The 24,137-nt window shown below is 48.4% G+C and overlaps 9 protein-coding genes across 9 annotated transcripts; 4 read left to right on the top strand and 5 right to left on the bottom strand.

The window, feature by feature from the left end:
* The first annotated feature begins 3,155 nt into the window (after positions 1–3,155).
* On the top strand, positions 3,156–4,187 carry LY89DRAFT_691593 (uncharacterized protein). The gene is made up of 3 exons (XM_018216369.1): positions 3,156–3,322; positions 3,381–3,677; positions 3,726–4,187. The coding sequence occupies exons 1-3, from the start codon at positions 3,163–3,165 to the stop codon at positions 3,911–3,913; spliced, it is 645 nt and encodes a 214-aa protein (XP_018061844.1). The 5' UTR covers positions 3,156–3,162; the 3' UTR covers positions 3,914–4,187.
* Positions 4,028–6,074, bottom strand: LY89DRAFT_691592 (uncharacterized protein). The gene is made up of 4 exons (XM_018216368.1): positions 5,714–6,074; positions 5,423–5,664; positions 4,595–5,363; positions 4,028–4,541 (listed from the first exon to the last, which is right to left on the bottom strand). The coding sequence occupies exons 1-4, from the start codon at positions 5,816–5,818 to the stop codon at positions 4,167–4,169; spliced, it is 1,491 nt and encodes a 496-aa protein (XP_018061843.1). The 5' UTR covers positions 5,819–6,074; the 3' UTR covers positions 4,028–4,166.
* Positions 6,075–6,636: 562 nt separating this feature from the next.
* Positions 6,637–7,895, bottom strand: LY89DRAFT_702322 (uncharacterized protein; the record flags this gene model as incomplete). Its single annotated transcript, XM_018217246.1, has 4 exons — positions 6,637–7,108; positions 7,146–7,312; positions 7,343–7,611; positions 7,661–7,895. 4 exons carry the CDS (start codon positions 7,893–7,895, stop codon positions 6,637–6,639), a joined length of 1,143 nt encoding a protein of 380 aa, XP_018061842.1.
* Positions 7,896–11,771: 3,876 nt separating this feature from the next.
* Positions 11,772–12,896, bottom strand: LY89DRAFT_601240 (uncharacterized protein; the record flags this gene model as incomplete). The annotated part of the gene is made up of 1 exon (XM_018210191.1): positions 11,772–12,896. The coding sequence occupies one exon, from the start codon at positions 12,894–12,896 to the stop codon at positions 11,772–11,774; it is 1,125 nt and encodes a 374-aa protein (XP_018061841.1).
* A 1,425-nt stretch (positions 12,897–14,321) lies between these two features.
* On the top strand, positions 14,322–15,682 carry LY89DRAFT_536616 (uncharacterized protein; the record flags this gene model as incomplete). The annotated part of the gene is made up of 2 exons (XM_018208107.1): positions 14,322–14,915; positions 14,978–15,682. Coding segments are annotated over 2 exons (1,299 nt in total), but the record flags the coding sequence as incomplete, so codon positions are not given.
* A 1,267-nt stretch (positions 15,683–16,949) lies between these two features.
* Positions 16,950–17,237, bottom strand: LY89DRAFT_564802 (uncharacterized protein; the record flags this gene model as incomplete). Its single annotated transcript, XM_018208523.1, has 1 exon — positions 16,950–17,237. A coding segment is annotated over one exon (288 nt), but the record flags the coding sequence as incomplete, so codon positions are not given.
* A 560-nt stretch (positions 17,238–17,797) lies between these two features.
* Positions 17,798–18,650, top strand: LY89DRAFT_677715 (uncharacterized protein; the record flags this gene model as incomplete). The annotated part of the gene is made up of 2 exons (XM_018213696.1): positions 17,798–17,973; positions 18,023–18,650. 2 exons carry the CDS (start codon positions 17,798–17,800, stop codon positions 18,648–18,650), a joined length of 804 nt encoding a protein of 267 aa, XP_018061838.1.
* Positions 18,651–20,536: 1,886 nt separating this feature from the next.
* On the top strand, positions 20,537–21,195 carry LY89DRAFT_789581 (uncharacterized protein). The gene is made up of 2 exons (XM_018223274.1): positions 20,537–20,789; positions 20,840–21,195. The coding sequence occupies exons 1-2, from the start codon at positions 20,723–20,725 to the stop codon at positions 21,046–21,048; spliced, it is 276 nt and encodes a 91-aa protein (XP_018061837.1). The 5' UTR covers positions 20,537–20,722; the 3' UTR covers positions 21,049–21,195.
* A 114-nt stretch (positions 21,196–21,309) lies between these two features.
* LY89DRAFT_691588 (acetolactate synthase) lies at positions 21,310–24,057 on the bottom strand. Its single transcript, XM_018216367.1, has 5 exons — positions 23,685–24,057; positions 23,530–23,634; positions 23,408–23,475; positions 21,663–23,354; positions 21,310–21,606 (listed from the first exon to the last, which is right to left on the bottom strand). The coding sequence occupies exons 1-5, from the start codon at positions 23,855–23,857 to the stop codon at positions 21,542–21,544; spliced, it is 2,103 nt and encodes a 700-aa protein (XP_018061836.1). The 5' UTR covers positions 23,858–24,057; the 3' UTR covers positions 21,310–21,541.
* Between the last annotated feature and the right edge of the window lie 80 nt (positions 24,058–24,137).

Here is a 24,137-nt window from a genome sequence, read left to right as displayed (position 1 = left end):
GCTTGGAACATTCCAAATCGAATTATTTGAAGCACCATAAGAGGCTGCGCCTTGGGAAGGTTGCAGACTTGGAGACTCTGAGTATGTCGCTGTACGCATCGTCTTTGGCATGCGAAAAGTCTTCTGCTGATTATCAATCATTTGCATAACCGAGTATACTTCAGCAGAATTGACAGACTCAGTCGGATCGATGAGGAAATCTGTAACCACAGTGACGGTCCATACTGTAGCTGTCGAGTCATCGTTGTATGCTGAAGGCCCGGGGGAAGTTGAAACTGTTGGGGCACATGCAGGACTGTATGTTGAGCAGTTTGCTGGGCCAGTGGCACCGATGGTGATTTCACAGGCTGTAAGATAAGGTAGGAACGATGTGCAGCTCTGTGTGGTGGTAGATACTCTGTTGGTGATATCGCAACCTAGAGAAGTCTGGCAGGTCTGGGTGCAGGTTAATGTCGTGACTCCAGATGGTGTTGTGCAGATATTTTGACAAGAGGAAGCACTCTGAGTAGAGCATTGGGAAGATGGCGATGACGTTGGAAACGAAGTTGACATTGAAGACTGTGGTGAAGATGTGGCCTTGGATGTTTGAGAGCCTGTTGGTTCTGTTTGCGAATTGTTGTCGTCTCCGTCATCGTCACCATTGCCATTGCTATTGTCTCCACCACCTTGCCCACTGTTGTTATTCCCAGCTCCACCACCTCCACGGCTCCCGCTACCCCCGGATTGACTTCCTCCCTGGCCATTGTTGCTTCCCGCTCCTCCTACTGCGCCTCCTCCACCGCCTTGCACACTGGTTGCAAGTCCAATACTGCCACTATCAGATGACAGTGTAGATGTAAGGGCGGCCTGAGATGATAATGGTGTTGGTGAATATATCGACGCAATGCCAGAAGCAATTGATGTAGAGACAGGAAGAGAGTGTGCTTGTGTTGAAGTGATGCTGGTTGTGTTGGACAGTGTGCTAGAATAACTTGGACTTTGGGCCATTGAAGTCTGATTCGGTGATCCACTTTCTCCAGGTATAGTTCCGAGTTGAGTTTGAGCAGTGAAATCGTATTGCTGTGACGTTGTAAAATGTTGCAACGTATTGGGATCCCCAAATAGACCGGACTCTCCAGATGCGGACGGGAGTGTATCAGACGTAGCAAGTGGCTGCACTGTAACGGACTGGTAAGAAGTAATCGATTTCTGAGATGTAGGGACCCGCGCTGACATGGTGAACTGTTGAGATGCGCCAGACTGTTGAGATATAGTTGACAAGGAAGATGTGGGCGCACCTGACTCTGCCGTACTCTCCGTGGCAGAAGGCAAGGTTGAAGTGGAATTGTAACTGGAGGATCCAGTAGTGCCTGCGTTATTGAAATGGGGGAAATACGATACCAATGTACCACTACGGCTAATGGTTGACACGAGTGTTTGGGCAGTGGTATGGCTGATGCCAGCTGCCGAGTGACTGGACACGGCTATTGACGAATAACTCATGTTTGCGCAAGATGTAGAAAGGCCAGATAATGTTGAGCTGAATCCTTGCGGAATAATGAAAGCCGTGTCGGAAGCTACAGTTGTTGCCGTGACACGGACAAGCAGAACAAGAAAACATAAAGAGGTGAAAAAATTCATTTTGCTAAAAAGGTATGAGTGTAGATGGACCTCAGTAGCTATTAAGTTGCTGCAAAGACGCAGAGACATATAAATATGAAAGGTTCGAGTCTATTCTTTTCCTGGATTGGAGTCTGTACTTGATATGAACTACCTATAATTAATTTTAGATCGTCTCAACATAATGTACTTATTTAGCAATTACAAATAGCCAAGCCGTTGTTTATGGTCGTTGCAGCGGTCGTGCATCCTTTTCGCCCAAAGACCTATGCGTACGCAATAAACCATGAACACGTATCTTCCAGTCCGTTGTAAAGTACCATGAGAAGGTCGCATAAGACACACATATAGCATCTGAATACCGACAACCTGGTATCTGGGCCAGGGCAACTGTGGATTTGGGCGGCTAAGAAATAGTGTTGGAACGTTGGTCAGATGATATGAAACGGGCTACATTCACGCGACCACTTCTTGCATCTGCATCGCCCTAGTAAATGTACAACATAGCTGGCTACTTTTGAGGCCGATGGAGCCGGATTATCCAGTTCCGTAACCTTTTATATGTCGCATTCCATTCTTGGAAGTCTGAAAAGGGCACAGGAATTCTGGTCATGGCGGAATGCCTCATGAGTACAGCAACCCAGGATTCGGCACCCATTGTCAACATTTTGGAAGGAACCATGGCCCAAGTTTTGCCCCATCGTGGTGACCTTGCCAAAGCAATAATAGATCTTTGCTTGGGCTTACAACCAACACCAAATAGAAGACCCAGAAGATGTCTTTTTGGGGAAGCAACAATTGTTGGACTTTTTTGAAAGGGGAACGACAGGTTGCCAGATCTGCTTGGATCTTGTGTTGAGAGCATATCTATAAGACCCAATTCTCACAAAAGCCAAAAGAGATAATATCACTTGACTCACTTCATCATCACCCAAGTTCCCTCCTTCTATTTATCTAACAAAATGATACCAGTGCACAAAATACTTTTGGTTCTTCACTTACTCCTACTTGGTGTACGAACAAACGACGACGACCTCAATCAGATCGCTGGATATGGACCGGCTCCCAACGCTTACATCCCCGATTATTTCCCACCAGTTGGCCCAGCTCCGCAGGTGGTAAAGACGCAGTTCAGCAATGTATTTAACTTCCCAACCACTGATGTTTCGAAGGGGGGGTGTACGCCATATCAGCAACAGGCACTCGAAACAGCATTCAAGGAGGCCATAACGATGGCCTCCTCACTTTACGTCTACCTCACCAACGAAATTGAAGGAAGGACGAATTATAATCAGGTTGGGGACATGCTCTGGGAGATATTTGGAATAGCGCCGAGCAATTATATAATCAATGGCGGACCGTACGATGATGAAACGTACGCTGGTGGGAGATCTCCCGAAGATCGAGAAAAAGACCAACAATTGAGCTTGCAGTACATGAGAGGTAATCGAATTTCAACCATAGTTCATTCTTTCAAGTTTCAAGAGCTGAAGTGAAACCGAATGACGTCGGACACAGGGCGCCAAACAGTGAAGCAATACCAACTGACAACACGTAGGCTTAATGGTGCTCATCGGATGGCATGGTTCAGGAGAGCTTATTTGGCGGCTAAATCCTGCATATAGGACGACTCGACTGTATTGCGACTCCTCTTGGTGGCAAACAGAAGAATATCAGCGAGACGACGAAGGAAAAGTTACACAGATCAAATTCGCCAACGGACGTACGTTATAGACAATCAAGTTGACCTACCACTTTGGAAATAACTGACACAAATCAAGCAAGATACGTAGATCCCGTCGGATTCGTGACCAGAGCAATTCCTTCGGGGGGAATGTTCGATCCTACCCTAGGTTTGTGCGGCCCTGATGCGGAAGATCACGATCTTTCGGATGCCATTACAAACAGAGGGCTGAATGTTATCACCTTCTGCCCCAGTGTTTGGAAGGCTGGTCATCCAGTGACAATTCCCCAGCAACTAGCAGATCCAACGCGAATCCCACCATTCCCAATAGGCGACCTCGACAGTTTAACCTGGACATTTTTTCATGAATACACGCATCTTGTGGGGGCCTCCAGTAAGCAGAAGTCTAGTTGAATCTTCCAGAGATTACTAAGAATGCCAGTTTTCTTTCCCGAAGGCGTCATCGATGTGAAAAACAACAGAGGTGGAATGTGTTATGGTTTCCCAGAGTGTTCATTTCTAGGTGGCAGCAGACTGGCCACGATAAATGCAGACAATTATGTTCTCCTCGCGCTCGCGAGCTATCTGTACATGTACGACTGGTCAGACGGCACATGCCGAATACCTTGACTTTCCGATTCTTCACCTTCCGGTCCTTCATGGCGACTGAAGACGGAAGTCAAGGGATTGGATCATGAAAAAAATGGATTTGGGATCAAGGCTGGCATAAAGCTTTGCACGATTAAGCTATAGCAATCTTTAGGCTGATGAAGAGAAACTCAAAGCTGGTATGATCTCGAGCTAGCCCCTGCGCAAATATTTCGAGACACATTCAAGTCTGATGCTTGATATTTGAGACGCGCCATGCTAGGTCCGCTAGGATCTAATTACGGCCGTAAAAGAGGTAGCGAGAGGAATCAACCATCTTCTTCCGACTTTCGATCTGACAGTGCCCGTGTTCGCTCCATGAGAAGGTGAATAACCGTTCCGGGAAGTGTCCCCTCTTTCGCTGATTATCCCATGCTCTTGATATGTGCCCAGAAGAAAGCAACCGATATCCACCAATGTCCATAGCTAGTTGATGAATTGGGAGTCCAACTTTATGCGACGAGCAACAGGTTGCCAAATCTTTTGCGGCTGCAAAGTCGATGTCATCCCCGTCTGCATACTGTTCAAATTCTGTCAAAAGTGTGTGCATGCAGATTAGTATATGCTGCAGACTTCTCATCGACGACAGAACCTCGATGAAGTCATATGGCTAAGAACTCTCAGCTTGAAGTTCTTTGAGCCGCACGTGGTGGATGAACTTACATCGCAGATGTTTGAATCCAGGTCCAATGAAAGCTCCTTCAAGCCTTTGCAGCTATCCCGAAGTTTGCTGAGCTCCGAGACAGAGATTGTAGGATACGATCCACTAATAGCGAAGCTTGCGAAGCCATTTATCTTTAGAACTCTCAAATTCGCTCCCTGTTTCATGATTGAATCAAGTGCTAGGTCTGGTAAGTGGCATACTACTTCAATCTCTTCGAGATAGTGGGTTCCGGCGATGATTTGATTGATTTCATGGGTGACATCAGAGTCCCATGCGTAAACGCGTTTGACGACAAGTCTGCTGAGACTTGGAAACCGGTTCTGGGGCAGGATTTTTAAAAAGCCGGAAAAGCCGCCTTCAGTGAGGACAAGGGATTGCAAGCATGTAAAGTCCCACAAACTTTCAAGTTCCGCAGAAGTGTAACACCAGAGACAGTCTTTGAGAGTGAGGTGCTTGATGGGAGGAACTTTAAAAGACATGTTGGCCCAATTAAGCCTCTTTCCGTTCAAAACGAGCGTTTCTAAACGTGGCGATGCTGCAACCATCCGGGCAAGAATCTCTTGATCTGTTCCATTTTCCAAACAACCAGTTGAGATGTATGTAACATTCTCATATGGAATAGTCGTCGACTGAGGGTTAAAGAGTCTGGTTGGCCAAGGGTAGTTGATAATGTGAAGGTCTGCATGCGTCCATAGATCTCGGATGGAATCACTTATCATTTTCGGAATTAGACGTTGCTTATCATGTCGCCCTTCCCACCAAGACCAACTAGTTGTCATTAGCTGGATATGACCACAGGAATGCTAATAGTTATATGGGAACATTACTCGATCCTAGCAATCCGTTGACAACCTGAAAGCAAATCAAGAGCACTTTCCCAATCTAGTTCACGATCGACGATCACATGCCTGGTATACACATGAATTTGGGCCCAGAGATCAACCAACGCTGGGTCGACCATGCTCGGTCGAAGATTGATTGAGCGATATCGAAATGGAGCAGTGGCATTATGCAGCATTCTGGACAGCTTTCCGAGGGCCCATAGCTCTTGTGGTGCTGAATCGTATATCTGAACATTGGTTAACATGTAATGACAGATATAAAGAAGTCGATAGTACCTCCTCGAACACCAACGTGAGAATGTCAAAACCCAAAGATTCTATTGATGGAGAAGGTGATCTTTTAACTGCATCACGTGTGTCGGTACGCATAATGTTCGCCATTGCTTTGATTCTTGTCCGAATTCAACTTGTTGAGTGTGACGGGAGAAAATCGTTATCTCGGAGGTTGCGTGAGTTGGAGTTGCTTATACTGTAGAACATGCGGCCACACCCTTTTCATGGTGGTTGGACGTTGGATGTTGCTATTCTTGCTTGTTGGTGGCGTGGCATCCACTGCAGTCGGAAATAGCAGAAACTGGGGGTTGTTTGAGGGCGGCCATTCGAGAGACCCATCGCACCTGAATTAGCACTGGTTCCATTGATGTCATCATCGACATCATTTCAACCAAATCTAGCCAAATTCTTGGCTGGGACTCAATACAAATATAACAAGGGTATGAACTGGACTTTCATGGGATTTGTAAGACCACTACTCATGTGACACTAGCTTCTGCTCGAGTATCTATGAAAGCTCGCCAGTACTTAGAATCAGGACTGTGAAGTCACGGAATACAACTTCATACGAATTCACTCTGATCTTTAGACGCCTCGCTCTTCTGGTACATCCCCTGCCTATATCTATGCTTTGAATGTTTGGATCAAGGTATAGTTTTCACGGGTAAAGTTCAGGATCCGAAAAGAAGTAGTCAAAGAAGCTACGATATTTTTCATCTTAACATCTACAACCGGGACATGTGACTTCTTTACGAATCTCCGCGTACTTTCTAGATCTCAGACCAAAACATGAAGCCATATAAATGGATGTCGCAAGGAAATGCACAGCAGTGACTACAGTGTTGACAAATTGCCAGGTACACACAAGTTGTAGATTCCTTTCAAAGGATGGTCAGAGATTAAAGATCTTTAGTCTTGACCCTGCTTCAAATATTGCAAGCGAGACTCCCTTCTACCAGCACAGTCATGGGCTCAGTCCTCTTGTACCATCCATTAGTAGTGTCGAGCTCAGAGCCGCTGAGTTGGGTGGTATACCAGCGCTGTGCTGTGGTGGTATAGTGGGTTGCTGGAATTTGTCGAATATCAGCTCTCAATGAAGCGGCATATCTTTTATTCGGCGGCACAGTGACAGTTTCGGTTATGGACAAGGCGATGGTCTTGGTGTCGGTTCTGGTGACGGTGTTCGTGCGTGTGTATGAGAAGTTGACCGACACTGAGATTGTTTCCTTCGTCGAGGCCACAAAAGCAGACGCTTGGAACTCGGCGCCAACGGATAGACTGAGGCCCACCACGAATTGGTCGGTGGTCGTAGCTGTCACTGTCTGCGCATCTGCCTCTGACAGCTGGAGTACTATAGGGAGACCCAAGCTGCTTGCATTCTCCCCAGTCTGATCGAAACTGAAATTCAGCTACGACATCTGGCGTCACAACGAACGGTTGGATAATCTCTTTCACCGGCAGAATGGAGTCCCATCGGAAGCTACTCATTTTATTGTCAAAGCAAAAATCGCTCAAGCTGGCAATTTGTTTGGTATTGCCCCAACCTTTAATATTGGTGAATTGGATTCCGGTGCCGTCGACATTTTCATAGAGTACAACCGTCTGACGATCATTCAGCGTGAGCTAGCGTACAGAGCTGACTAGGCTTTCTAGCAACCATTCATCAAGATTGAAGACCACTCTTGCTGGCCATTCGCTTAGGAAGATAGTCGAGCGGCGACCATTGAACTGGGTGTCGGAAAAGAGCTCGATTGCGCCCATGAGCAAATCCACCTCGCGCCAGAAGAAGGAAGATATATCTTCGCGCTTCTCATTGGTTGTGAGATTCGCCCCCTGCGTGATGCCGGTGCCAACCAAGTCGATGCAGGTCGATCCCTGCAGAAACGAGGTCGGGGCCCATTCTCGTTGGGACGAGGGGTATGTAATTGTTCGTAAGAGTCATGACCACACCAACAGGTAGGTTGAATGCAACAAAAGCTACTTGGTTGCCCATGGAAGATTGAATCCTTTGGCGTTGGTATGGTAGGTAGTCATTGATTTGAAGGTCGAGTCTTCGACTGGTCCAACTACCATCCAGAAACAGAGACACGGTACCACTTGGGAGGATTGGTGGAGCTGTACCAAGTGCATTCGATGATAATTTGGTGAGGAGCTCAGCCTGAGTGGCAGGCGTTATAGCTGTCATCGTGGAAGTGTCTCTCGGGTTGACGAATCTAAGGAGGCGAGGTGTGGAATTGATATCGCTGCCAAAGGAAAGAGATAGTAGAATTGTTACCAGAAGAGAGAAAAGCAGTATCTTTAATTAAATACATAGAGCCATTGCTGCAAAAAGCAATACCTCAACTCGATTGAATGCTGCCATTGCTGAAGCCAGATATGCACATGAAAGGAAAATAGAGCCGGGATACAATGCTAACCTCTATGAGTCAAGTGAAAAGTTACCCTAGAATTTGTTATTCATGTCTTTCGTCGTAAAGCATTGTTGCATTGAGACAATTGTGTGGATGTCTTGCGTCGTTCAACCTGCCGTCCATTGTAGTTCATTCCAAATAGGGCCGGTCGAGACACTCAGGATAGTTCAGTAGTCAGTCTCTTCGGGCACTGTGGAAATTATTAGAGTCGAAAAGACAACCTGCATGTTTCTTGAAACAACTGTAGTAAACTCGGATGATTTGCAGCGGTGACCTCGCCATTGGGAGCGTTTGTGCCGCAATAGCAGTACTAGATATTATCAACATAACATGAGACTGTTTACGCTTTGAACAATTAAAAGGGGTGGACTCACCCTCGAGAACGCCAATTGTCCTTTTGAAAAGCCCCTTCACAACTAGGTATATAGCACTTCATCTTCTCGTTGAAGGCCAAATCTTAAAGGGAACTCTTGGCAAGACATATATGTGACGGTGCAAAACAAAGTATGAACATCAACAAATCAACATCCTACACACCGCTCTTTGACACTCAACTATGAACACTTGTGGCACAAGTCAATGGAGAATTTGGAAAGAGTTGTGGAATGAGAACTTGGCGCTGAGAAGGACAAAGGGGTACAGATGACATGGTGTGATCGGCATGGGGCTGGGTTCCTTGGTAGGAATAATACGGATGATCAATTCTCCAAAAAGAATCAGGGAATCCTCTCATCTCTCTCTGCAGTCCCCGCCGTTCTGGCTCCAGTCACGTGCCTCTCCCTGTCACGCCATCTCCAAATCTTTTTCCCGCCTCCCAAACATTCTTCCACAAGCAACCCACAACGTCAGCTCACAATAGTCTTACACCATCCTATTCTCCTCAATTTGAAACTTTTGTTGCACTTCGCAAAAAGCCGAGGGTATCCGGCGGATGTTGATTTCTCCCTCTTTCCGCGGACGATCATCGGACTCTCGCTGAGATGTGTCAGGAGAGCTACTTTCAGACGGCTGTACAGGCACGGAACGGTCCGTCACAATTTCCATCTGGCGGAGAATATGGTGTGAGTGAGGTGAGATCGCTGTCTCGTGATTTCGAGGCGGAGAGCGGAGCCCCGCGTTCTTCGGTGGATTTTCGAATGCTCACGGTACTTCACGGCCGTTCATGATGCGCTTTCTTTCGACGTTCGTCCTGGTCCGGCCGTTGACGATGTGCAACAAATATGCCGAGAAGGGGAATTACCTGGAAGTTCTCCAGATAACGGCCGTGTGCTGATTGTCAGCTCAATCTATTTCTCCTTCTCGGCGGTCGACGACATGCAACAAAAGCTCTGAGATCAAGTCAAAAATCTCCAGATCCGTCCTGTACGGCCGTTGAACGTCTGTCAGCTCACGGAGTTTAGTTGAACTACTCCACCCAGCTGTCCATGACAACGCAATAAATCTCTCTAGATCTACTTTCTCGCCATTCAATACCCAATTCTTATGTCAAGAACCATGCAATTCGCCAGGTCCAGATTCACTTACGGCCACCCCGCCTTGGCATCTCAATGAGTTACTCCTCCTCCGTTATTTGACGAAACGCAACAAATTTCAAGATTCAAAGTACCTCGAAGTAATTGATTTGCCAGAATCGACCACTTCCCGAGCCTAATCACCGTACGGCCGTTCAAGCCGTGTCAACTTGCCAGGCCATTTGTTGAGTCGGTCCTGCCGGCCGTCGACGATGTGCAACAAAGGTTGAACTTCTGTGGAAACGCATCTCTCCTGCCCTTTCAAGACCTGATGTTTATGTCAAGAACCCAGACAAGCGGCCACTCCGACTTGTCAGATTACTGAATTGGTCCATCTCCGTGATTTGGACGAAATGCAACAAATACTCAACTTCTCAATCTTCCGTCAAGAATCTCTCCTGTTCCCCCGGCTCAGATATCATACGGCCGTTTGAGGCCATGATTTCGTGCAGTTCCTCCATCTCCGATTATTATCGAAGTGCAACAAATATCAATTCTCCAAAGGGAATGATACCAAAAACTTGCTAACTTCCTCATCTAGACACCTACGGCCGTTCAACCTCTGCCAGCTTGATCATTTGTTCCGGCTCCGAGATTTGATGAAATGCAACAAAGTTTACCTCAATAACTCCAGGCTCCGCGGAATAGCTAAATGCGGCTGTTCAACATATGTCAGCTTGTTCATTACCCCACCTCCGACAATCAACAGAGCACAACAAACACGAACCTCTGTTACTCCAGACTCCGTGGACTACCCACATACGGCCGTCAGCTCTCCTCACTCACATCGATTCCTCCACCTCCGAACTTTGACGAAATGCAACAAAATGTCAGATCTTCGAATTAACCACCATTCCCCAGGATTACCGATATACAGCTGTTGAAGCACCACACCCACCATTTCACAATCTTGTTTAACATCTACTTCCGCCTTTCTTTACTTCATCCTCTCTCCGGCCATTAGCCAAAGTCTCAACTCCTTCAATCAATTGTTATCTCTCCAGATCAGCAAGATACAACCGTCTTAAACACCCATTAGCTACCAGCCCCTCGAATCAAGCAACCGCTCATATTTCTTTCTCATACCGCCGTTGTCGAAAAACAAAAATATCTCAAGTCTCCGTACTAACGCATTCTCTCCAAGGCTCTAAAGACAGCAGCTCAAACATAGCCGTCTCTTCTGAAATCAATCAATCAATCACACACTTACATCGCTCCTCCTTCATGCATCAACGAAACCAGTCATCACCAAACCCCCCGCCGTCCCTAAAGCTCCAAACGATCACTTCCAACCCCTCCCTCGAATTGCTCTTCCCCATTACAACGAAACCTCATATCTCCTAACCGTTATCGACACACCATCAAGATACAACCTCCACTCAACACCACAACTGCCGCAACTCCCCCACAACTCAACGAAGCACAACGAACTCTCATCCTCAACTCTCCCCTCACTCACTATTAAACTTTACTTACATTACCCTCTAGGACTTATCATATCAGCTCCCCCCACTTCCATCACGTCCAGTGCCTCTCTGCTATCCTACAATAACCACTAACTACTGACTCAAGCTCCCCCCCATCCTCCCCTCATCTATCACCGCAAACCTCCTGCCCTCATGCCGTCAGAAGCTACTAGCCGGCCACACTACCCTTTGTCCTACTAATAGCATCTAACTCTAGGATAGACCCACATCTCAACCAGCCCTTCCTTAGAGACGATTGCTGTACCTAAAACTGAGCGTGCCTTGTCCTCTAACGACTGGATACCGTGCGAAGATAGGATATCATCAACGATTGAGCTGAGGGGCTGGCTACTCATTGGATGATGAATTGGATTGCATACAAGAATAAACGCTTTACACCATATTAATGAATGAGCACTTCAATGGCACAAATTTCATCACACATTGACAATCCATTATACGTACCATGCGTTCCATACATACAGCAAACGCTAGCTATGCTATGGAACAATAAACACATCACATCACATCATTCATGCATGCATTTTGTACAATCCCATCCATCTGATCCGATACGAAAAGCCACCACACCAATGCCGCCAGAACGCCAGCCAGTTCACATCTACAAAGTCTCCTCCTCCCCCTCTTCGTTCCCCCTCTTTATCCCCTCGCTTCACTCCCCCTTCCGCCAATTAAGCACCATAACAGTATCCATCTCCTTCCCACCACCCTCCTTCTCGCCTCCCTCCTTAAAATATATCTGCCTAACCGCCCCCGGCTCGGCGCCATTATGTACCAACATGCTGTCTAGTAACTTATACCCTACCTTCGCCTCCTCATCTAGCTTCGGTCGCGTAGGCGCCAGACTATGTATAACCTCAATGTCGCCTCCCCACGTTTCTTCCATCTGCTCCAGATTCAGCTTTTCGATTTTTGGGCCCCCGACGCCCGTGCCGAGTAATCCGGGTTTCTGGCCTGAGATGAGGCCTTGCGGGTATACGCTGATGGAGAAGCCGTTTGTGAGGAGGGTCTCTTTGGGAAATTGCCAGCGTTGGAGAAAGCAGGAGTCGCAGATATCGGCTACCAGATGCATTTTCTCCATTTCGAGCTTGTAGCCTGCGGCTGAACCTTCTTTCCAGTGGTGCAGGGAAAGCATTTCTCTTCCCGATTCGTAGAACCCGGCCAGATCACCGTGCATGTCCACTTGATGGAGTCCGGGAACGTGGGTCAATTTCGTGCTGGTGTGTCTGTATATGCAATCCATCACGGTGATATCACCAGCCGAAGTTCTCAAGTTCTCCTTGCAATTGTCCAGGTGGTCGTCGATTATCTTGGCCATTGGGACCGAGAGAATTATTCCAGCGCCTCCAAAACCCATCAGTTTATAATGGTTGACAGCCCACCAATCTTCGCTCAACGACCCTATATACTGCGGTTTCGTCGCATCGTACTTCACGAGTTCGGTCTGGAGATCGTGCAAGCTCGGGAAGAAAGTATCATCGTCAATCAGCGTCACCCATTGAGTCTTCTCGTCGCGCGCAGCGTACATGATGGGCACGAGGGAGAAATACCGCTGCGGGAACGTATCGATGGGTCGCACCGGTTGCAGAATCGTAACATTCATGCCAAGCGCTTCGAAATCCTTCTCGAGTCTCTTCATCTCGCCATCTTCTGCTGGAATCTCTTCCGTCTCAATCACAATCGCATAGAGGCGCGCGCCGGTATTTGGCAGCCAGCGCGCCAAGTGCTTCACCGTGTCCTTCAACCGATCGATTGTGGTCTGCAGTCCGAAAATCATGTTCGAGGCATCTGCGGGGCCCATATTGTTCGAGGCGACCTGCAGTTGCAGCGGCGGCAGACATTTCGCGATGTTGGTCGTCGACTGTGCGGAGTCGACCGTGACAAAATCATCGAAGAGAGGTTCGTCCACTGTGGTCACCGACGGTCTCTCTTGCTTCCCTGAGGGAACGGTGACGATGTCGCGCGCAACATATTTGATCGGATAAGAGAATTGATACGGTTCCAGCCAGCCTAAATGCTCGGAACATGAGGCTGATTCAGACTGCGTCGGTTTCGTTCCCCCGGACCCTACAATTATGCTGTCGATCTTCCTAAAATGTCCGCCATCTTTCGAGCCATATCGCGCGACAAAAACGATGGCGGCGAAGATGGTGAGGAAGAGGACGAGAAGAAGAGAAGGTCTTCGAGGAACCATCGTCGACTACCTAAAGCGACACATTGATGGGGGTGATTGAGGGGGCGCACCGAGAGACAATGTTCGGAGTGGGAGGGGAGTGAGGGAAGAAAGACAGTGAGTGGGTGAGTGGGAGAGTGAAGGAAGGAAGAGATTGAGGGTCCAGAGCTTAACCTTAGACGATAATTTAGGCTGCAGATTAAACTTTACCAGTACCAGATAAGAGGAACTGCTGCTGTGCGAGATCGTCCCCCAGTCACACTTCCAGACCACCGGAAACCGCACCCGTCCATGATTAGGGTGTACCTAAGTAGCTAATTTGTACTTGGCAACACCGCATATCCATCCGGACGCATTGTTGTGATTGGATGCATGCTGGAATAGGGGGTTCACGATACGAGGTGCGACGGCAGCAAGATTGACGTAAAGGAAGCAATTCGAGAAATATCATCGACAAAACGGACACTAGAGACCATGCATGACGTCTTGATAAGAGAAAAAAAGAATATCGGATGACTGGTCAAACGGCGAAGCCAACGATTATGATAGTCTGATATCACATAAGACATTGAGACATCCGTCCAGCCACAAGGCTGAGAATGTGCTCCATTCCCATTCGCAGGTGAGTTTGGATCTCAGACAAGGCGCCTCGGTTCGCTGCCAGACATCAAAGACCGACGTCAACGCAAACAGATAATAATATCTTACTACATCTAATAGCGAAACTACCATCGATACAATGCGATAATTGTACTTCTTCATTTGATAACCTCATTCGCGACTCACTTGCCAGCTCCAATCATGGCTTCCTCAACTCCTCAAACAGGACGACGATGGCTCTCCCGCCACACAACACAAGATGATGTAGCCTCTCCATCGCAATCTCAAGAGAAGACCTCCTCTGAATCTCCCACCTCCTCAGATACCCAACCAAGATCTCTAAACAATCCTCAATCCGCCGAGCCTCCATCGTCCTCACAAACCAATATAAACAAGCCCACTCTCACTCCCTCACAAACTTCCACCCCTCCAGCAGAAGTCCGCACATGCTGGATCTGCCAACAAGATGACACCGAAGACACACCCGAGAACAACGTCTGGCGAACACCCTGTCCCTGTTCCCTCACAGCTCACGATTCCTGTCTCCTAGAATGGATAGCCAACGAAGAAGCCCCCAAACCCGGTGAGCTTGCTCACAACCACAAGATCGTCTGTCCGCAATGCCAAGCACAGATCAATATCCAGCGTCCTAGAGACTACCTCGTTGCCGTCGTGGAAAACATACAATGGGCAGCAAAATGGGCGATGGTACCCGCAGCTACCAGTGCTACGATTGGGTTTGCTTACTCGGGACTCTTGGTCTATGGAATGAACGCCATGACATTAGTCTTCGGTGCAGAAGAAACACAGGAGATCCTCAGAAACGGATTCCGAGAAGCAGACCCAGGACCCATGGGCCCCTACCTCCCCCTCATCCGATCCGGCCTACGAGTAATGGACCCCTTCCTACCCGTAATGGAGAACTCGAACCCGACACTCTACTACGCGGTCCCTCTCATCGCTCCCGCCCTCATCCTCTTCCGCACCAAAGTAGCCGACTACGGCCTCAGCATCCTCCTAATCGTATGTCCCCCCTCCCCCCTCCCCTCTCCCCTTTCAAACCCAACTAACAACCCCCTCCCAAGTACCTAATAAACCCCACCCACCGCACCATAACCTGGCCCCCAACCCCCGGCCTCACCCTCGCAACGCTCCCCTACATCCGCTCCCTCTACAACACCCTCTACAGCACCCTCTTCGCGCGCCTCGAGACCTCCTGGGACCTCGCCGTCCAGCGCGCCCCCCGCGCCGGCGAGACCGCCGAGCAGATCTTCGCGCAGAACCGCGCTGACGCGCAGAACGCCGACGACGGCGGCGCGCGCGCCATCTTCGAGCTGGAATGGGTCGAGGAACCGCTCCCAAACCCAGACCCAAACCCAAACCCGCCTCAGATCGACGGCCAGGAAAACGAGGGCGTGGCTCCTCAACCCAACGATCCGAATCCAAACGGTCAAATTCGAAACCAAAACCTAGCCATCCAGCGCGACATCGACCTCCCGACCCTGGCAACAAGAGTTCTCGGTGCGTTGTTCTTCCCCGCTATATCATCCGTCATGGGAACGCTGCTTAAATACGCACTACCAAACTCATTGATTGCGCCAGCGACAGTTAGTAGAGGGTTCTGGAAGACCGAGGTCGTGTATAGGGGGCTGTTGAGGGAGAAGTGGGGACGGAGTATTGTGGGGGGGTGTTTGTTTGTGGTGTTGAAGGATGCTGTGGTGCTTTATTGTAAGTGGAAGAAGGCGAGGGATTTTGGGAAGAGGAGGGTGCTTGATTTTGTGGGGAAGGGTGGGGATGGGAAGTAATATGAGTTTGGGTGGAGTGGATGGGGCGATGTGAAATGATATGAGTAATGTTGGAAATGTATTGGGTGGCGCTGAGTGGAAATCTCACGACAGGTCACAATGAAATCTTCATGATTATTGGGGGTTTAATAGACCTTCCTTCATTTATTAGTGAGTGACTACCTAGTGCTCGATGATGGTTCTATGATACAAATATATCCGCTATTGCAAGTATATCTGTACAAAACAAGAAGACTCTGGGAGACGTTTCTGTTGATTTCCATGCAAATTAGGACATCCTGCACATACCAGCCTATTCTACAATAATCCGGTCCTTGTTATCCTCCGACAAAATACTCATCCTTCCTAGATGGTATTCGAGTGAGTCCCGTAAAGGATCTCTTTGCAATGTGGGCGTTATCTATGTATTTTCAGGTTTTACACTCGTGCCCGAGGTGGTTGGAGTCGATGAAGCTACTGGACCAGGTGCAGCAGCTGTAGATCCAGATGTGGCATTTGTGGCATTGGGAGGAGGCATGGAGACGGATGACTGAGCTGCCGAGTATGGAGGAGGAGCAGCATTCGAACCGAACAATCCCCCGACCGATGGTGTTGGAGTCGAGCCAAACAGACCTCCGACGGGTGGTGTTGGAGTTGAACCGAAAAGCCCACCAGATGCTGCTGGCCTAGGACCACCAAAAAGCCCGCCAGCTGTTGCTGGACTGCCAGCGCTCCGAGAAGGCCCAGAAGAAACGTGGCGAGCGCCAGCAGGTGCTCCGAAGGAGGAATTGCTCGAGTTGATCGGGCCACTACCAAAAAGATTGCGTGGTTCCGGGCGAGTGCCGAATGACCCAGTCGAACCGCTCGCACCGAACATTCCAAAGCCCCTAGCCGTGGAGCTGAAGTGTGGACTGTTCATCGGAGTGCTAGCGTTCTCTCCTGCCAAACTAGGTGCTCCTCCAAACGAAAAGGTAGTTTGAGCAGCTACAGGATGTCTCTCCTTATCTTCTTTGCCTGTCTTTACATAGTACTTTGTCTTTGGCGGCATGGTGAACTTCTGGCCAGGCATCTCTTGAACCATCTTCATCCCTCTGAACACATCCTTCATCATATCTGGCTGCTTCGAAAGCGCAGTGAGAACATCCTCTGAACACTGAGCTCGCGTACATCCTACAAAGAGATCCACGGCGAACTGTCGAAGTGTGATTGAGGCCTCGCACTTTCTTGTGATCATAGCAAGGTAGTGGCCAGCAGAAAACGCGCTCGTCGACTTGCGGTAGAGGATATCCATGACATCGTTACATAGTTGTGGTACCATGAACCTGTCGCCCAATATCCAGAGGTTGATGAGGGTTGAGATCGCAATCGTCGAGTCGTTGCTCTTGCCTCGGATCACTCTGTAGTGGAGCCAGTGGACGAAGATACCAAATTCTTCGGGACCAACATCATCGAGAGTGATAGACAATCTTCCATCCTTCAAGGTCTCGCCTTCGAATGCGCCGGCGAAGAAGGGGGACTGGCGACATAAAACATCCCTGTAGATCTGGTATGTCTGGGCATCACCTTTATTCGTGGTATTCGACACGATAATCGTGACTATCTCTTGAGGTCCGCTACGTGTTGTCAGTCTTCGTAAACAAAGGAACACAGTTCTTCCTACCAGAGATTGGGGATCTGGTCGTCATTCGGCTTCGGTGCCATTGCGTTGAACATCGCGTAGGTTTTTTGCGCTTTGTTTGAATGGATGTGGACGATGTGGAAAGAATGTGGAGGATGATCATTGAAGAAGTTGATACGTACAAGTCGCGAGTCGCGAACCTCGAGGAAGGAAGCGAGCCAAATTCGGGAGGGACGCTAGCAATTTACCACTTCAGGAAGGAAGGAAGCCACTAGTCTCAAAACTCTCTACGCACTCGAGATGTACTTGCGCTCCTTTATCATCGCTCCTCTCATTGGCACTATTTTCAGCATCATATCCCGTTCAAGACTACTGTATCACGTGGGTTCTTTCAACTTTGAGGTTTCACGTTTGTAGAGGCAAACGCACATATTTTGTTTGCGCTTTCCTATCTCTCGAGACCAATACCTTCCCAATTCTGAAGCATCTCCTGGAACTCGACAATGGAGAGCTCAACAGCAACCGTGATCATGTCCTCCACCACTGTTTCTCCTTCAACGTTGTCAATGCAAGGCAATGAACGGAGCAGCTCTCAACAATCCAGATCGAGCATGTCCCCAGCAAGAAGCCAACCACCAAGTTCCTCTCAAAGAGCACGCAACAAGGGACCATCTTTCAGGTACAATCCAAATCTTTCGCTCATGAAATCCACACCTAATAGCTTTCAGAAAACCTCAAGCAGTAGTGACAATCAACGTCGGTGAAGCAGATGATCTCGAGTCCTTCGTAATCCATCAGCATCTCCTAACACACTACTCTTCATACTTCGCAACCGCCTTCTCACCACCTCACACCGAAGCCGAGACCAAGATCATGACACTCCCCATCATCTGTCCCGACACATTCGGCCTCGTCACCCATTGGCTCTACACCCAACAACTCGATCTGATTCCGCAAGAACAAGCCAGCAACGTCCTTCCTCTCGCTAAACTCTGGTGTCTAGCAGCTAAGTTCCGCATCGCGAAACTCCAGAACAAAGTCATGTCCTGGCTACAGCCACTCACCGAAGGTCTTCAAGGCGACTCATTGAAGGAATTTCTTTGTTTTGTGTATGAAAATGAGGAAGGGGAGAGTTTGGAGAGGGGGGTGTTGAAGAAGTTGGCGATTGATAGGATGGCGTGGGGGACGTCAGCTAAGGCTTTAGGGGTGTGGATTCAGGGTGGGTTTTTGCCGGGGGAGATGGTGGTTGATGTTTTGATGGCGTTGAAGGGGGATAAGGAGGGTGCAAGACTTGGGGCGTGGGAGTATTTTGTTTCGTTGGACGGGGATGGGGTGGCGAAGGTAGAAGATGTGTAGTGAGGTTGATGATCATGAGTGGGAGACGGGTAACTGGGTATGAAGAATATACCACGAGATTTTGAATAGTAACTGAAGTCAGGTAAACTACCAATTCATTGGAAGGTTTGTATTGTGATATTGATAAAGCCTTATTGCTCGATCTTTGTTCCAAGCTAATCATCGAAAAGTTTCTGCATGGACTGATATGAATTTATTTTGTTCGTGACCTTTTCCTCGTCAGATGCTTTTTAAATCTAGAATTAGCCAGGACTGTTATGGCCAAGTTGTTTTAAGTTGCAGGGAAAGAGTGAGGTACCAGGCAACCACTAATTAAACCCAGATCAGATCCATTCAAGTCAAGTCAATTCCCCGCAGCGTTCAGCAATTCTATCCGCAGCAATGATAGCGCAACATGTAAGACAGATGCTCACTCCCAACAAAACTCAGTAACCAACCACCACCAGATCAACCAATGAACTCAACGTCTCCAAGAACCTCCACCTTACCAAAGCGCCCTCCTACACCGATAGAACCCCAACTCCACCACATTAGCATCATCCGGCCCTTCAACCCACGCACTCAACCGATCCGCACAATGCCCCGAATGCCGCAGACTCACCGTCTTATTATCAATAAACTGCTCCCTGTTGTGCATCGCGAACTGCAATTTCCGCCACTGGAACAAGCAGTGCTCGGTATGATACCTAGGTATCTCCTCAGCTTTTCCCATTTCCTCTTCCGCATAAAGGGGGAAAAAAAAGAAACAAACTCACCGACGAGTATAAATAGGATCATGAACCCCATTCCACAACTCCTCGGGCTGGATAGGGATACGTAGCTCGGGATCTCGATACCAGACTCTATCCTCGAAGACGGGAAACTGGGCGCTGAGGGCGGGGAATACGCATGCGGCCGGCATCCAGCCGTAGAAGAGCGGTTCCATCACACAGCCTCGTTCGATGGCCGATTGGCTTGTGCGGCCACAGTAGTTCCATTCTTCGTCGGGGATGGTGTCGGGAAGGTAATCTTGTTCGGGTGTGGGATCTTAGTGGAGGGTTAGGTAGGTGAGAGAGAGGAGGATAAGTGTTGTGGCGATGGCGGTTGTGAGGGAGAGGATGTTTAGGCGGAGTTTGGGGGTGTGGGAAGATGTTTTGAGGGGAGGTGCTTGGAGATCGATTTCCTCGAGGGCGTGGTATTGGATGTCTTTGTGGGGCGCCGGCAGTGGGGAGGACTGCTGGGTTCTCCAAAACATGTTGGATATTTGATGACGCTTGGGCTTTTAGAGAGGAAGTTGGGATTGAGTAGCAACGAAGATAGCTGAGGAGCGGAGACTGAGGTTATGAGGAGACTACTCCAGCTGATATCATTGACGATGGAGGATTTCTCTTCAACAATTACCCCGCAGCAGATCCAAAATTTCAAATGCTTGCTGACTTGTTCCCGGACTTAACAATCAGTTGAGGAGATTCGGAAGTACTTGCCGTTTAGTCCAAGGTTTAGACAGTTTTAAGATCTTTGAATAGCCGATGAGAAGAGCACGATAGACCTAGAAGTACGAAGGTAGTCAGCAGGTTTTTTATCCATGCACCCCGATGACATTCAAAGTTCTTAAGAACGTCATATCAAGCCTTTTAGCGAGAGAGTCGCGTTCTAGCTAGTCGGGGCTGGAATTGAGGCGTCCAGTAGTTCTCTTAATATGAACTCCTGTTCGGACTATTGCTTTGTGATTCTCCTACTGCGGAAAGATCTATTGTCAGAAACATGAATTTTCTGATTGGACTGCTCTTCGGAAGTATCGGATCTCGAGTCCCCGCACTTGCGATCTTAGAGCGAGTTTCACGGTCCTACCACCGGTATCGAGAATTATAAATAATGTGGGAGAAATATTCAATCCATCTAATTGACGAACCAAATCCGACCGGATAGCTATCCCTGTACTAGCTTAAGTAGCCATCTGAACCCTCTTCCTACTCTCACATGAGCATATAAAACCCAAACATTTGTATACCTTAAGCCCCATCCTTAACCACAACTCCTAGCTACCATCATCTTTAAAATATCAAACACTAAGCAGCTATCACATCCCTAAAATGAAGTACACCACCACTCTCCTCTTCGCCCTCACAGCGACTACTAGTCTTGCAGCACCCATCACAAGTACGTCTCCTTCCACCACTTAACCTCACGAGGTGTTAACAAGCATCCAGATCCCGCAAGTATCGAGGTGAACATCCAAGTCCAACTCTCTGCTGTGGAAGCACAGGAAACTCTAATGCGATTCGCACCTGTTCACGCTGGTGAAGAAGGTGCATCTCGACTCCACTACTCTCCTGTGCATGCCGGCAACGAAGAAGAGACGAGGCTTCACTATTCTCCGGTGCATGCTGGGGAGGAGGGGCAGAGCCGCGAGAAGTGATTTCAACACTGCAGAAGGACAAGGTGGGGAAAGGGCTTGAAAAGCCCTTGTGCTTAGGGTATATATCTAAGTTTTGCACAATACGAAATTTGCACTAGTCATTAAGTTAGGACCGAGGGTTAGTCAACGAGGAGAGAGTAATGAAGCAATTACAAGACAGACCGCAAACAAAAGTAGATGTCTCCGACTTGAAAAGACCCCGCCCCTCGCTACTAAGCGAAACTCACTAAGCATATCATTCACTCTTTACAAGAAAGCGTCTTCAATATGAACTCCTCATATTGCAAAAATCTCGCTATCCTATATACACATACACAATCTCTTTCGCTCGCACGTCCAATGACTCACAATCCAGATTTTCTGATCCCAACGAGCATACCATTCAGCTCATGCATCAATAAAAATCATTTGGATTCGAAAAGCACTTTTCCGAAACACCTGATATGTTGCGAGAAAAAAAAGGAAAGGAAATATGCGCCGATGCTTGAGTATATTAATCACCGCCGTGCTTGCCACCTGTTCTTTCTGCCATGAGTTTTCGTCGTTCTTTGTCTTTGGCTGTTTGGTTGTTAGTGTTGGGGTTCAAAATGGAGGGAGAGGGAAACGGAACTGACCTCCATCGTATACCAAGAAATCATGTAAGGCGTTTCCGCCGGGTACCATAGGTAACACAGGGACCTTCTTATCTGTGACGACCTCCAAGAATGCGGGACCATCACTCTCAATCAACCATGTAAGAGCATCTCTCACATCATCTGGCTTGACAACTCTTCGTGCTTGGATACCCATAGCATCTGCTAGCTTCATGAAATCTGGATTCTCGGAATGGGTATGTGCGTATCTGTCCTCGTAGAAGATATTTTGCCATTGTGTCACCATACCATGCTCCTCATTGTTCAAAACGATAATCTTGACGCCGATATTGAATTGCTTGGCAGTCGACATTTCGGTGAGAGTCATGTTGAAGGAAGCATCGCCATCAATATCAATTACGAGAGCATCGGGCTTAGCAACCTTTGCGCCAATCGCAGCTGGAAGACCAAAACCCATTGTTCCGAGACCACCGGAGGTGACGATGGTTCGTGGAGCTCTCCATCTGAAATGTTGGGCAGCCCACATTTGATGTTGACCTACTCCAGTAGCGATGATAGTATCGGCTTTGCGGTGAGCAGTGAGATTTGAGAGCTCTTCAATGAGTGTTTGTGGTTTGATGAGACCGGATCTTTCTGCTCTTTCATAATCAGAAAGTGGGAATTTCTCTTTCCAGAAGTTGATCTGGTCGAACCATTCCTTTCGTTCCGTCATACTCTTTTTCTCGACCAAGGGGTTAAGCATTGCAAGGTTATCCACGACGTCACCCTCTACGGCTTCGGTAGCTTGGACCACCTTGTTGATGTTCTTGGGCATGATCTCGAAATGTACGATACCGCCACGATTTTCAGCGGCGGCAGCCTTAGCCTGTGGTGCGAATTTTGAGACAGCTCCGGTTACACGATCATCAAAACGACCTCCAAGAGCGATGATGAGATCGGCCTCTTGCATCGCCAAATTAGCATACGCTGAACCATGCATGCCAAGCATGTGTAGAGCCTTCTCGTCTAGTTCATCGAATCCACCGAGTCCTTGGAGGGTCGTTGTGACAGGAATAGAGGCCTTGTCCGTAAGCTCCTTGAGGAGCTTGGGACCTTCCGGACGGGAGATGATACCTTGTCCAGCATAGATAACGGGCTTCTTGGCAATGTTGATCAAGTGGGCTACTCGTTTAATAGTAGCTTGAAGTTGTTTCCGAACATGCTCCTGGGCCATCTTTGATGCCTGGCTGGGAAGTGCTGGGATCGTGCTGCTCATGGGAATAGCTCTCCGGAGGACAGCAGCTGTCACATCTTTTGGTAGATCAACCAAGACGGGTCCTGGACGGCCAGACGTTGCAATTTCGAATGCCTCGTTTATCCTCTTTGGCAGATCCGCTACATTCTTTACCATCACGTTCCACTTGGTGCATGCTCTCGAGATGCCAATGACATCGGCTTCTTGAAATGCATCACTACCAATGGCTGATGTAACAACTTGACCACAGAAGACCACCAATGGTGTTCCATCAGAGAGGGCGTCCTGCATAGGCGTGATAACGTTGGTAGCACCAGGGCCAGACGTTACGAGCACAACTCCGGGCTTGCCCGAAACTCTCGCATATCCCTGTGCCATATGTCCAGCTCCTTGTTCATGTTTAGGTAGAATGAATTCGAAATGTTTTGAATTGTAGATGGCGTCAAATACTGGGAGAATAGCACCACCAGGATATCCAACTAGAGTGGGGTCAGCGATACGTGAAATCGATTGAACTCTTGGGAGTACTGACAGATATGTTTAACGCCCTGTCTTAACATCATTTCATGGAATATCTCTCCTCCAGTCTTGCCAATAAATCTGTATGAAGTGTAAGTGCTACCCAATGGTGAGTGGCGGTGACGGAGAACGTACGACTCGTCCATTTCTTGACTGCGGGCATATTGTTGATGTTGTAAAGGGTTTTCTCGCTTCGGTGTTATGGTATTGAATGCGGGACTGGGGATTTCTCTTGTGGCTCTGTATAATCGTCAGTATGTGAGGTGAGTCATGGGGAGAGGGGAACCGACGATGCAGGCGACGAAGCTGGTGCTGAAGCTGTCGCAACGGTGGCTTGGGATCTGGTTTCTGAGGGCAATTTCCTCACATATGCAATCCCTCCTACAGCTGGCGAGGTTGAGAAATTCCTGGTGAGTTGATTGAGAGCGCGCGTGGCGCTTCTCGCCGGGTTTGTTCGAAGCATTTTAAAGGCGACAGTGGGAGGAATGAGGAGTGGAGAGAAGGAAAGAATAATTGAAGAGGAGAGACGCCTCGAATGGCTTTGCTCAGCTCAGATATGAGTTGTTGTCGCACCGTGCCAGAGTTGGAGATATTGATCGAAGTCAATACTGTGTGGTGGTGGAGTGAATTCTTGTCTGGTTGCAGTGACTCTAGTTCTAGAAATTATCGTCCGGGAGCGATCTCGGTGTGGGGAAGCCAGACATTCCTTTTATCCTTGCTAACGGGTGCGACAGCCAATGGGG

Source organism: Mollisia scopiformis (assembly GCF_001500285.1).
Source record: "Mollisia scopiformis unplaced genomic scaffold LY89scaffold_36, whole genome shotgun sequence".
Taxonomy (NCBI): Eukaryota; Fungi; Ascomycota; class Leotiomycetes; order Helotiales; family Mollisiaceae; genus Mollisia; species Mollisia scopiformis.
This window is presented reverse-complemented; position numbering and strand designations above follow the sequence as displayed.

Excerpts from the sequence above, each read along its gene's own strand:
- LY89DRAFT_691593 (XM_018216369.1), top strand. The coding sequence starts at position 3,163 with ATGGTGCTCATCGGATGGCATGGTTCAGGAGAGCTTATTTGGCGGCTA. Across the intron at positions 3,323-3,380 it reads GATCAAATTCGCCAACGGAC|CAAGATACGTAGATCCCGTC; the intron begins GTACGTTATAGA and ends ACACAAATCAAG. Across the intron at positions 3,678-3,725 it reads GCATCTTGTGGGGGCCTCCA|TTTTCTTTCCCGAAGGCGTC; the intron begins GTAAGCAGAAGT and ends TAAGAATGCCAG.
- LY89DRAFT_691592 (XM_018216368.1), bottom strand. The coding sequence starts at position 5,818 with ATGGCGAACATTATGCGTACCGACACACGTGATGCAGTTAAAAGATCA. Across the intron at positions 5,665-5,713 it reads TCACGTTGGTGTTCGAGGAG|ATATACGATTCAGCACCACA; the intron begins GTACTATCGACT and ends ACCAATGTTCAG. Across the intron at positions 5,364-5,422 it reads CAACGGATTGCTAGGATCGA|TTGGTCTTGGTGGGAAGGGC; the intron begins GTAATGTTCCCA and ends AATGACAACTAG.
- LY89DRAFT_691588 (XM_018216367.1), bottom strand. The coding sequence starts at position 23,857 with ATGCTTCGAACAAACCCGGCGAGAAGCGCCACGCGCGCTCTCAATCAA. Across the intron at positions 23,635-23,684 it reads CCAGCTTCGTCGCCTGCATC|AGCCACAAGAGAAATCCCCA; the intron begins GTCGGTTCCCCT and ends ACGATTATACAG. Across the intron at positions 23,476-23,529 it reads AGTCAAGAAATGGACGAGTC|ATTTATTGGCAAGACTGGAG; the intron begins GTACGTTCTCCG and ends CACTTCATACAG.
- LY89DRAFT_789581 (XM_018223274.1), top strand. The coding sequence starts at position 20,723 with ATGAAGTACACCACCACTCTCCTCTTCGCCCTCACAGCGACTACTAGT. Across the intron at positions 20,790-20,839 it reads TCTTGCAGCACCCATCACAA|ATCCCGCAAGTATCGAGGTG; the intron begins GTACGTCTCCTT and ends ACAAGCATCCAG.